The 13584-nt window shown below is 39.3% G+C and overlaps 1 protein-coding gene across 1 annotated transcript in view; it reads right to left on the bottom strand.

The window, feature by feature from the left end:
- Positions 1-702: 702 nt before the first annotated feature.
- Positions 703-13584, bottom strand: part of GRAMD4 (GRAM domain containing 4) — a 73398-nt gene continuing 60516 nt past the window's right edge. Inside the window, exons 14-19 of the mRNA XM_072351596.1 lie at positions 12616-12770; positions 8769-8916; positions 8240-8333; positions 7088-7172; positions 5344-5412; positions 703-4639 (exon numbers count right to left, since the gene is read on the bottom strand). Coding sequence (XP_072207697.1) covers positions 4538-4639; positions 5344-5412; positions 7088-7172; positions 8240-8333; positions 8769-8916; positions 12616-12770 — 653 coding nt within the window. The 3' untranslated portion in view covers positions 703-4537. The remainder of the gene's footprint in view (positions 4640-5343; positions 5413-7087; positions 7173-8239; positions 8334-8768; positions 8917-12615; positions 12771-13584) is intronic.

Raw genomic sequence — 13584 nt, 5'->3', positions numbered from 1 at the left:
TGAAGTGACCGCAGGTACTGAAAGACAAAGGACAGCACTCATCAGCTGTACAAGCTTTCTAAGCACACCTCCCACATACCTCTGAGGCAGAAAGGCTCTCATCCTGACCTCCATGCCTACCTGTAGCACAGTCCGCAGCTATTGCTTTGCCTAACAGCTTTCACTGAGTCTCGTTTCACCCACATGCCCTCCTTCAGTGGGAGCACCTTACGTTCACCAGTTGCTTTTCATCATAGTATCATAGTATCGTGCGAGTTGGAAGGGACCTTAGAGATCATCGAGTCCAACTCCCGGGATTCGAGCCCTCTAGTGTAGCAGAGCGGTAGTTTTTACCCCTTGCGCCACAAGGGGGATTCGAACCCGGGCCCTCTGGTGTTGCAAGCGGCGGTTCTAACACCGTGCACCACCAGGGACACCAGGGATGCTTTTCCATCCCTCGGGTCAACTACATGATTACAAAGCGACATGCTAAAGGGCACAGGAGCCAAAAGCAGACATGCTCCCCAGTGCACCAGCAGGATCGCTTGGGATAAAAGCACAGTTCTGGTGCTTCAAAAGCAGAACGCACCAGAAACCACACCATTCCCCAGCCAAGGGCTCGAGTCTGCTGTAAAAATACCAAAAGGCACTATATCTTGCCTTGCTGCCAAGGAATCTGCTGTTGAATTCGCTCTACCAACCACAGGAGTTTGTAAGCAGGGTTAGCACAAAGCATTTATATGTTTATTTAAATAAAAATTATAATTTATACAAGACTTTTTTTTTTTTTTTCTTTTTTAAACAAACAACATTTTCTTAAAAAAATGTACAGGGCGAATCATTTCGTTCTCTTCAGGTTTTTTTCATACAGTAGAAGTCTTTTGTCAAACAAAAATTACACTGATCATGAGTTATTTACAACTTCAAAATATAGACTCGAACTTCAGACATAAAAATTGTTCACATCCATCATATCTCAGTGGTTATTAGTAGAAATTAAACACCTGCCAAAAATGTACAGAATTCAATAAAAACCTACCAGTGTTTTTTCATACAAGTAGCCAAAAAAAAAAAGGACATCCTGTCATCTCTTCCAGATTGGGTGAAATCCTGTTCTTCTTTGTCTGCAGGAACAACGGTGGGGTTTTGCTGCTGGCTTCCCATGTGATGCTGCTACTTAGAAACAGCTTGTTTGATTCCATCTTGCCTCACAAAAGCCACAGTGCATGGAAAGGCATGATTTCATATTTCAGCTTCTTTTTTTTTTCCTTCTGAATTTAACCAACAAGTAATTGAAGTAGTCAGTTTTCATCTCCCTTTTATTCTTCCTTTAAAAGGGACTCAAACTAACCAACGCACTTCTACTAAAAGAAGTTAAATCCAACAGCAGCGAACCACGTACATCAACAGAAACTGCAAGTATAAACAGCAAACAGAATGACAAGAACATCACTTTCTGCTATTAGAAAGTAACACTTTACATTAAGTGGTACCACCCAGCCTGCTAATGAAGCAAAGCAGGTTACACTGCAAAGTTATGTAGGAATTTAAGGTTAACTTGAGTGTCTCTGTACAAATCAAGTATACTCTTACTCACTGTCCTGCCCCTGCTGCCCTCTGAACACACCAGGATGCAGCAGAGGAACGAGCACAGCAGTTCTCAGAAGTAAACACACTGAGGGTACCTTGGAGCAGCAGTGATGTTCTGTAACGCACACAGCAGTTACACAGCAGGAACCTGGACAACCTAATGTAAAGTGAACTTGGCAAAATATGTACATACACCTCTGTCCATTATATTACAGCTCCTAACAAAAAAAAAATCCAGTCTGTTTTCTACACATTAGAATGAAATGGTGTTGCATTGCGGTTTGCCCTAGGTTTACTGCTTAAGGAATTGCTCGTTTTCCAATTCGCACCGTTAAAGCGTGCATTGAATCTGAATGCCAACACATCAGATTTTGTAAGAAGTTTTTAATTTCTTTGTCCGGAAAGAAAAGAAAATTAAGAGCATATTGTACATGAGGCATCTCAGGCTGGGAGAAAGGATCGGGATCTCCTTTCTCCTGCTCTGAAGCCAAGCTATGCTGAACCACCCTGGCACAAGCACAGGACCTACAGCTCCTTTGGGAACCAGAATCCAGGACAACCCTATAAACCAGGGTCAGCCAGTGATGGGGGGGGTGAGGGAAGTAAAAAGTGTCAGTCAACTCATTTCCTACTGAAACTGCTGTTATGATCAGAGTGAAGGTATAAATTACACTTGAAAAAATGATACAAAAATAAGAAAAAGAGCATGCACTCTGTAAAAAATAGAGTTTTCTGTTTCTTCAAAAGAAAGAAAAAAAACCCAATAGCTTTAAACACACCCAAGGGATTTCTTCCTTAAGACAAAATGAATGAATCTGGTTAAGATTTATATAACATTAAGCTGTTTTAATGCCTATTAGCCACACTCACTGTTCAGGGAAGCTTCTAGAAAGGAAAGTACAAAGCAATTACAAAAAGATTAATTGATTTTAAAGCAGGTCTGAAGAAGAAAATTAAGTTCAAGCAATTTAAACATAAAACCTGCGTATGTCAAGCAAAGAAACCATGAACTGCTAAGCTACATCCATGTTGGATGGCAGCAAAATGGAATGCCCACCCAGCCTCACTTACATGTTAAGCTTTCAGGTCCTGATGAACACAGGTGGGCAGCATTAGAAATGCGCCCCTTTTCCTGGTTACAAAGTTCAAGAGATCTCCAAGATGACATCCCAGCCCTTATGGATTCTCTCCTGTTCCTGTCCACAGTTCAATCTATCTGTGATGCTTTATCACCATCAGTGTTTTACTTCACAGCATCCAACCAAATCACAGTATTTGACGGTGTTTCTTCATGTCAGGTGCACTTCAGGTTCATTGCATCACAGCTCTTCACAGCCAGACCGAAATAGTTTTGTACAGTTTAACTGCCTCCTTCAGTACTGCTGCATTTAGTTACTCTAAGTAAAAACTGTGCTAAGTGTTAAAGATCCTTTGGTGTTTGGCTCTGCCACTCCTTCATTCTATCTTTTTCACCATATAAAGAAAAAAATAATAATAAATCCCTGTTAAAAAAAAAATCTGTGAAATTAAGTCTTTTTTTTATATAAGAATTTGCATTTCCGTTACTTTTTTGGGGTCCTCCATATAACACCTGGAGACATCACACTACTCAACTCAAAAGACTCAGAGAAGGAACAGACAAACTGGAAGGCTTAGTGTAAGTCCTACTGTGCTTCAAGGAAAATGCAAATAGAATCCTAAACCCCTCAGATGGGTGCTATTGTATAGAGTATAAAAGCTTTCTGTATTAAAGTTGAAGGTCAATATGTGCTTTGCTGCCAGAAAGGCCTGAGAGAGTTTAGAAAAGGAGCACAGCCTTCCTGTTTCACCTGGCAATTGGGTTTAACTGTTAGTACAGTTTAATTGTACAAGTGGAAACACGGTGACACTGCGATGCCCCTCAAACGACGTTCTGAGAAGGAAATAGTGCATTCGGTTGCTATCTCGTAGTGTTATTATAAGGTAACTCTAGAGAAAAGCCAGATTACAAAACAGCTGTGTTGCAGTTTAGTTTAACTACTCCCCGCTCCCCAGCACAAAAAGCCCGCGAGTCTTTTATGCAATAACATACAAACACCTTGTACATACAACATGTACAACAGTTAAGCCCTTCTATGACAAATATCTACAGAAATACAAATATACGATGCCTAACATTTTAGGAACAACGTTTTGATGCCCTCTTTTATAAAAAGTATCCGCCTGCCTTCCTTCCTCTTACTTTAGTTAATCAGGAAAGGAAGATATAGCTAGAAACGTATTCCTCCAATTCACTGTACAAACAATTTAAATCTCTGTATGCAGAAAAAACTGATCCTAAGCCAACTGGTAAATAACCTTCTTCGATGAAAGATTTAGCAAGCAGGAGTTATTTTAAGTGCAGTTACAAACGTGGAAATACTAAGATGATGGTAATACTTCCTCGGTGTTGCCACCAGTTTTAATATAGAACCCAATTGAGAACTTAAAGCTGAAGAAACAGACTTCAGGATATTGCAGTCGTCAATCTCACATCTTGGGGGGAAAATAACCGAGATAATGGGTCCGAAGTATCCCCAGTGATACAAGTGCAGTTAAAAGGGATCAGTCTGCTGCGGTCCATTATGCAGTCGCTTCTCCTACTGTCTTTCGAGCTACTCACATCAGTAAATAAACATTAAAAGTGCTTAATGTACAAGGCTAATAGTGATGATAGCACTTCCACTGTTTTGCTTCATTTTGGTTCTGTGTTGTTGTTTTTTTTTGTGGGTTTTTTACAATTTTTTTTGTTGTTTTTTTTACAAAAACCTTAAAAACAAACATGAAGGCATATATAAAATACACTTGATTTATGTAACAGAGAGAATATAAACCACCAGACAAGAAAAATTATTGCAAAATAGATGAGGATGTTCATTTTTTTTTCTTTTTTTTTCACTACCAAATTGTAAAATAAGAAAGTTTCCTTCAGGTTTGCTAAGATAAGATACTAGCTCTCACTGTTCGATGATGCAGAGGTTATTTTCACATACTGGTTGAAAATGGTCTCAAACGCTTCATCTCTGTGTACCATAGCACCAAACACCAACGGCTAAACGACAGGAAAAGAAAGAAAAGATCGTGTTAGTCTGGAAGAAGAAAACTCTTCCTATAGGGATGGTTGTGGCTGTATCATTTGGAGCAGGGCTGTACTCAAAGCACATGAATTAAGAGTAAGAATCCTCTTCTTTACTTAAATCCTTGGATATGTGCCCAAGTTTCTAATCTCTGCGTATCCATCTCCATCTTGTTTTTATCCAACAACCACAGAGAACAGGCAACCGAGGGCATTTTATCTCACTCATCAAGTGCATGAAGTTCTCCTGATGATACTTAAATGTTTAATACAATAAGGTTTAAACAGGAAAACTGAATCTGTGGGTCAGGCCCTTCCACCCCAAAACATGCCAACCAGCAGACCATTCCTCACCCAAAGATACTGTCAAGCCACCAACTTTTATTCTCAGACTGCTGCACTGCATATCACCCCTTACGCTCTCAAAGGATGCTGACAGAACATTCAACTGAGGTAATGAAAGTCAGTATGCAGTAAATACAGGCTGAATGTTTAATTCATTAAGATTCTGAAAGAAACATGTTGAATTATGTACAAGTGAATTAGGGGAAAAAGTAAAACACCAGCAAGAGGAAAAAGAAGGAAAAAAAAAAACCAACTTTTTGCTGCAGCTTGCCAGAGAAAGATATCAAAAAGGGCATGAAGTCAAACAGATAATAGAGATAGAGCCAGCTACTTACTTTTTGTGTAGATGGTGTTGATACAGCAATACCCATCCCTGATCCCGGGAGAACGGAGAGCACTTTATACTGAAAGAGCAAGCACAGACCTAAGGTACCTTGTATGTACTGAACAATTGTAAGCAGTGCTGAGGAGGTTATGCAATTCATCAGAGGTAGATCCTTCCAGCTACAGCTAATAGGCCTGTATTAGAATCAGCACAGGCCTGATACTCCTCGCTGACCCTGAAGTAAACCAGCACAGCACAGCTCACACAGCAAGCACCTGCCCCACATTCTGTTGACAGCCCATCCCAATGGTCCCCAGCCCAGCACTGCTACTGGGGGCTGTCCCAGCTACCCCTGTTGGGTTCCAGTCAGCAGCTCCACACTAAGGGACACCAGTGGTCACTGATCAGGCATGCACCCAGCTCTTCTGCAGTACATCAGTGTGCATGTGTGTGCATATATATTGTTTATATACATATACGTGCATAAATATAAGCAGGCAAGAGAGGTGTGCAAGTGCATAGAGTTTAAAGGTTTCCCTAGAACTAATATTTGTTGATACTTTAAAGGAGCAGGAAATAGACCAAAAAAAAGAAAACCTTATTTTCAGAATTAAATAGATGTATAGTTGGGCTTTTTAAAGAAAGTATGCTGGGCTAAGCAGAAATGCTGCTGGCTGAACTAGAGAATATACTAAATATAGAAGGAGCCCGAGCCTGTCCTGTTTTCACCCACCCACAAATAAAATGAGGCCCACTGTACTTTTATGCCTGGCTGCACAATCTCTGCTTTATCTTCATCAAGAAGCTACACGGATACAAAAGGACTTTTATGGCAGTAAAGACCAACTAAACAACAAGCCAGTGCTGCTTCAAGTATGGTGTTTAAAATACATCAGTATGAATTATTAATTTCAGTGAGAATGTTTTTGCTGAGCTCAAGTCATCTCCTTTATAGACATGTTATGTAGATAGAAAGAATTCGTTTGTGAATCTGGACGTACCCAAACAACAGACACCAGACTGACTTATTTCTTTGTGGGTTATAACCTGTGGCTCTCGTGGCCACAAGATATAGCAGAAAGTAGGAGTGTCTGTATTTAAGAGTAAGACAATTTAGAAGTGGTAACAAGAAGTGATACTAAACACCGTACAGCGTGATGCTAGGCACAGAATGAAGCCACTGGTGACTGCAGGCTCAATCAGATTACATTGTACTTGCCAGGCTTCTAACCATCCACTTTTCACTCTCAAAGTGATGGATTCCATCTAGACAAAATTCCAATCTGATTCAGTAATGCTACTCTAATGCTTTATCCGTCTTCACTGACTGTAATCCCTCTTCCCTCCAAGGCATCTACATTTAAGATGGTGCACCTTCTGACATCAACACTCAAATTTAAGTCAATGTTACACGATTCTTGCTAACAAAAAAAATCTTCTTAAAGACTACGCAGATCCAGTCAATAGGGGAGCTTAGAAACAACACAATTTTAATTCAAAAATATTTCAGGAGTGTATGAGTTTTGTAAACATTTATGCTCCCAGTGAGTTTGAGTGCGGTTAGTCTAAATGGCTGAACAAGTGTTTCTGAAGAGTACTCTTGATCAAAGAACTGTCTCGGTTATATAAACGATCCATGTCATGCTTCCCCTCCTCCCTGAAAATCCCAAACCACCGTAAGCAGAAAATCAAGACATAATTAATTGAACAGAAAAGCAACATTCTTCTCTATGTGCAACTCAAAACAGACGTACCTTCTGAATATCTGTTATATCCGTTAGCTTTATAACTTTATTTCTTTTAGATGAGCCTGATTTGGAGCTCTCAAAGCACAAGTAACTGAAGACAAGAAAAGAAAATACTCATTTTGATACAGTATTCTAAAACAAAGCCCACAGAAAATGCAATTCAATGAATTCAGTTACAACTTCCGAATTAGAACAAACATTCATGAAATCTAGCAACTGGCTGACGCGTTGGAAAGCCAGGAACATACAGCAAGTACAGATCAAAAAAATAGTTTTAATATGACTGCACTTAATGTGTAAACCCAACAAGCACGTTAAAAATACAGGAAGCAAGTAAAGACTTAAACAGTTGAAATACTATATCTCAAGAAGCTTGTAAGTCTTTTACCTTCCCCTAAAACAGCACTAATGGAAAATTACTGAGTTAATTTCATGTAATTGTGACACAGACAAAAGCTCAGATTTTTAAAGGCTACAGATTCCAAACAGTAGCTGTCACTGGGTGACGCTGCATACAGATTAGTTTTACTTCCATTCATAACACTGCAAAGGAATTTCAGTGCAAGAGCCAAACGGTAGTGATACTCATTTCGGCACAGAGGAGGAAGAAAAAGAAATTAAAGACTAAAAACAAGAAATAAAAACAGCAACAAAAAAAACCCAATTACTAGTTCTGAAACCAAGGCTTGCGTGTCTTTGGTTTGTTGGTTTTGTTGCACATTGCTTCAAGGAAGCTACGCATTCTTTAAAAAGGAAACTTAAGAGTAATTGTCAAGTAACTGTTAATCACAGTTCCCAAAATACAACTGGCTTTTAAGTTTCTTTCCTTTTTTTTTTTTAGCATACTCACACAGAGAGTGTATGTTATCCTTATCACGGATTGCAGCTACTAACAACTGACTATATAGAGCTATTCTTCACTCCCATCCAAGCCTTCCCAAGACAAAACCACGCTTGTTAAGCTTTACTACACCCCAGATTTAGATCTCGCTCTCCTGCCATGCTTTGAGGTTTTAAAGCACCATGAAAAGGCACTTTATATCCACTTATAAGAAGAGTGTTGTTTCAAAATATTGTCAAAGGATCACTTTCAGATTCATTTTTTTTAATGTCTGCTGCATTTCCCTCCTCAGAAACGTGTCAAATTTAAAGACTCACTTTTCTGTGACGTAAAGAATTCCATTTCTGATGTAGTCTGTAGGCATCTTCCTATCTCTGTTGATCAAACAACAACGCCAGCCGTTTTCACACACTAAACAAAGAAAAAATCATAGGAAGAGATCTTACTTCAAGAAAGACAAAAACAACAACGACCTTACAAAAGGGCAGAACTGAAAATTCAACTTTAGATACTGAAAACAAGTGCTTACGTAGCAAAACCTAAAGAAGGTGTTCATAGGCATTGTAACATCTGTTCTAACACTGGTCTAAAAAAAAGAGTTAAAAACAAAGAACCAACCCACAAACATGATTATTGACTTTAACATTTGCACTACAACAAAAGAACACGCTGTTTATTCTTTCAAACAACTGTAAAGACGTGGAATGAAAGAGACCACCGCTATTCATTCTAATTTAAAGCAGGTATTTTAAATCAAAAGCTTCTATCTGTACATTACACAGAGGGAGAATTCAGCTTCAAGCCATCCTTGGCTTTTCAGAACGTATTCCATGAATGCTGCAATACCTGCCAAAGGTCGCTCATTTTCTGACAGGTTGAAAACTTCATGGAAATTCCCCCTCTTGGTGGTATGGAAGCGACTCGTGTCTTCATCTTTGTTTATTCCAGTTGGGGCATTTGAGCCCACGTAACTTCTGGAAGCTGCTGTTTGAAGCTGAAGAAGAAATAAACATATTCCAAAATTTGAACAGCAACATTTTAGAACTGTGCTCTCAAAAGCCTGGCTAACTATTCTTCCTTAAGGAAAGGCAGGACAACAATTTTCATTAACTACTGCAATGAAGTTGTTGCTGCAGCACTACACTACTTCTCTATCACAAGGCTGCAAGGTTCTACCTGAAGGCAGCCTTGCAAAGCGCTACACTTTGGAGGGCAGCGTTTACAGAGGTGAAAGTACACGGTGCTAGATATTCCTGTCTTAAAATATCATTTCTTTACAGTAAGGGGTATATCTGATCAGATACAGCTAGGCCACTGCACACAGCTCCAAATTACTGCGCTACTGGGACTAATAATAAGTTAACGTTATCGCTATTTAGCTCGTCTTCAAGAGACAGGCCAAGATATTTTCGTACGAACTAAGTTTACAAAGAAAAAAAGAGCAAACAAAGAAAAAGTCACACAAAACTGCAGAAGCTCATTAGGAATACAAATGCTGAAACTGAAAGGGAGTTTTCCACGCTACGATCCGTACCTTTTCATGCCCTGACAGCTAGCAGGAAAAGAAACAAACAACACAAAATGTGACAGTGACAAAAGAAAAAAGTGAAGTCTATATAACAGCATAATAGATAGAATAAAACATGAACTGAGTGAAGCTGCGAGACCTTGCTCACATACCAGAAGACTACACACGAAGAATGCAATTAAAAATGAGAGTTAGCAGTGGTTAGAGCACACCAGTTCAATTTATTCAGGTTGTGTTAGAGTCATTGATCTTTGCTTTCCTTTGAAGCTGCACTGAATTTTGAGCGTTGACATGTGAAATAAAACTAGAATGGTAGTCAGTATCCTTGGGAGGGGGGTGGGGCGGGTGAGAAGTAGCACGGAGCTCTTAAAGTTGAATGACTTCAGTAAAATCTTCTTTTCAGCAGGGCTCCTGAAGAACTGGAGCCCTAACAAAACAGCCTTGCTTCTGGAAGGACAGCAGGCAGCTATTTTCCAAAAGCTCGCCTCCATTTGCTTCGTTCATCTTGGTAGAGTACCACACAACTCTTAAAGGCTGGCTTTTGTCACAAAAGCAGTAACAGCTCCATTCTTAGTCCTACTGTACACATGCAGTTAAACAACTGGCAAAGTGACAGCGTGCAAGCCTGGGACTAAGCCCTTCTCCTGCAGCAGCCCAATGCCATGGGAAGCTGACTGGCCTCAGCTGCTTTCTGAGTTTCAGTTGGCAGCACTCAGCACTTCACAGGATTTAGCTCGAACAAAAGCAAATGAAAAGTGTGCACTGCAATCACCGACTATAAAATCAGACTTGACAAAACAGTTATGCACAACAGAGGGTATTTACCATCCAGCTTTTAGGGTAACCGTAATACAACGATGCCTCAGGGGAAAAGAATAAAGAAAGTTGAGATTGAAAGCAAACGGTTGACAATAATTGTACTATTGCTTCAGTTACTGCCCTTCTGCTGTGCCCTTAGCAATGATTAAGCCCCTGCAACCAAGGAAAATAATAGCTTCTCCAATTCTTTGTTTGTGACTAAAGACCACATGAAATTCTGGAAAGCTTTCTTAGACAAGTTATTTGGCTCTATACTGGTGTAACCAGGTGAAGCTCCATGGTCCGAGACATACAACAGGGCAGGAAAAGAGACCTAATGCTTCTTGTTCTGAAATAAAGACTATCCCTGCTCTGTGCTGCACAGCTTCCTACCTAACAGTTTCATAGAGGAAAAAAAGGGGGGCCAAGTTTCAATGCCATATTCCACTCTGAGGCTGGAGATATGAGAAGTTCTGCCCTTTCCTTGCATCCTCCCTAAAACAGACACATGTTTCCACTACCCTTAAAGCAAGCAGCTCATTTAAGTATAACCTCTCCGGCTATGAGGCGATGAGACAATGAAGGATCCTTTACTAAAAGAGGAACACCACACACAGTTTTGATAAGCTTAAATATAACTGGAAGGTGTTAGATTTGTAATGCTGGAGGAATCCTGCCTGGCTGGAATTGTCATCAACAATCTGGAAGCAGGCAAACAGTATTCCTTGCTGGTTCCACTTGATCTGTCATCAGCTTTTGACATACAACCTGTACCCGTCAGATACTGCTATCAAGATTATTCTCTGAGGACATGGGGTCAGGGTGGTACAGTTAATGAATATTGCATGGTGTCTAAGTTTACCATGTCTTGTACACCATTTAAGGAGAACAAGCCAAGGCAAATGCACATATCCTGTAATACACGGTTTCGTGCTTTGTCTTTTGTATGAAAAGAAATAAAATAAAGGAAAAACCACAACTATTTTTCCACAGTTTTCCCCAAAACCTCCAAAGGGATAAGAAAGTTTGTCTAACATTAATGAAATTATCAAGATCAAGTTGATGCTTTTAAAGACTTTTTGAGGAAGATAATGCAGTCCAGCATGTACTTTTCAAGGTGAAAAACCAACTCTGTAAAGTCAGTCTCAAAACCCTGGTCAACCTGTCAAAACTTAAGCCGTAAAGGAGAAGCAGAAGGGACAGTTATTCTTTAAGTTTATGGATTCAGATTCAGCAGCTTAGAGCCTTTCCATCCCTAAGGTAGATTACACAATCCTCAGAGTAAGTGAATGATAACCTGTAAGCTCTAGGAATACAGGAAGTTTTAAGTCCGACTTTTGCAAAAGACAGGAATAGCAGCTACAGATGACAGAATGTGCAGCTCTGCACAACCTCTTGTCCATTTCTCTCATCCGACAGAGCATACAAACAGAAGATTCAACTTCAGTCAGATTTTCTCTCTCTTCTGCCTTCTTCTGAAAAACTCAACTTATGTTGCACTTATCCTTTTGCCACCTTCTATTCATCTTCCCCCAGGCCCCAGACTTCTTTTTCCTGACAGATTAACCACAGGTTCATGTTTATCCCTTTTGCTCCCCAGTTGCATGCCCAGCCCGAGTTACTGCTGTTTCACATTTTAGCCAGGGAGTTTATGAGAGTACTCAGAAACCCCACGGTGCAATTTCTGTAGTAAAGAGGCATTAACACAACACTAAAATGGGATTAGACTAGAGTCTATGAGACTTTAGCAAAAGAAAAAATTACTGCAAAGAGAACCAACATGGTGAAAATTCATTTGTCATCACTATGCTAAAGGGCTGACTAATACAAACAACTCTTAGCCATATCTATGGCTACATATATATATATATATATATATGTGGATATAAACTACTTTACTAATTCTATAAATATTTATCCCATTAGTAAGCTACATATACACTTTTTTGTTCCTCTTCTTCATGCAAGCAGCCAAATCTCCACTAAAAAATATCTGAGAACAGAGGAAAGGCAATACAAGACTGAATTCTGACTATTAAAAAATATCACACAGCATGTATGTTACAGAAATTGTAATGGAAATGAATGTGGATGGCATCGCTTTTGTGCAGTTAGCTTCACATGATTTCCATTATTTTTGTGCACACACACTTTGATCCTGAATTAATTTCTTACAAGAAACAAAGTCAAGACGAAAACACTATGAATCTTGAAAATAATTATAAAAATTTAACTAATAATGATTGCTAAGGTTTAATTAATCTTCCCTTTAATTGTGCTCTAGCCACTGGGGAAAAGTAGAAGGAAGAAGGGTATCTGATTTTAAGATGTTGGGGACAGAGGAACAAAATGATTTATTTTCCTTACTCGTCTCGACACCGTAGCATTAGATCTTTCTTTGAGTTGAGGATCTGTTGGGAGACTTGTCCAGATGATATAAGGAGTATCATACTTAGCTCTTAGTCTGGGGCATCGTTTGAAGATGAAATCAATAAGGAAAAACTTGATTCCAGCATAGAGTCCTGAAAAAAATAAATCACTGTGGTATTCACCTGAAAGGGCACTGACAATATCACAGTTCTGACCATGCTTTCACAAGTTCATGAAGGAAACCAAATAATTTAAGTATCTTCATTCGCAGCACTAAACCATTCCTTGGTTCTACTTGGAGTCTTCTTACAAAGGCAGGAAAACCTTTTGTCCCTTCCTCACCCACAGATCTCTCCCTTTCCCAGGTTCTATCAAACACAAATTATTTTACTATATAGAAGAGCACTGAAATAATTCAAACATACAAAGTTTATTACCAGAAACATCTTGAAAACATAATATACTTCCAGAACAGAAACATGCCAGAGCACTAAGCTCTGCAGTTCCTTGCAAGAATTTATACGGCAACAGAGGGCTCTCATGTACTGCAATAAACTCTATCTTCTAGTTCAGCACATCTTATCTCACAGAAGGTACTTCCCTGCATTCTGACAGATTAAAAAGGGCTTGAAATACTCTCTTAAGACTTCAGTGAATGCAATTCAGATTTCCTAAGAGTCAGAGTAATAAAATAATACCTCACACTTATAATTCAATAGCTATTATCAAGCAAATCCACGTATACGTTTAGGTTAACAGGGTTTGAAGATTTAAAGTTCAGGTCCACTGAAGCTAATACTCATTTGACCATCTCATTACCACAAGAAAAAAAAACATAAAACCAAAAATGCTGGCTCACAAGACACATCCTCCTATCTTTTCATTTGCTATTCATACATTTTTCCAAACCCTACCATCCTCTGTGTACATCCTTCACGTACAAGGAAGGACATGTTAAAAGCCCCA

Source organism: Excalfactoria chinensis, chromosome 1 (genome assembly GCF_039878825.1).
Source record: "Excalfactoria chinensis isolate bCotChi1 chromosome 1, bCotChi1.hap2, whole genome shotgun sequence".
Lineage (NCBI taxonomy): Eukaryota > Metazoa > Chordata > Aves > Galliformes > Phasianidae > Excalfactoria > Excalfactoria chinensis.
This window is presented reverse-complemented; position numbering and strand designations above follow the sequence as displayed.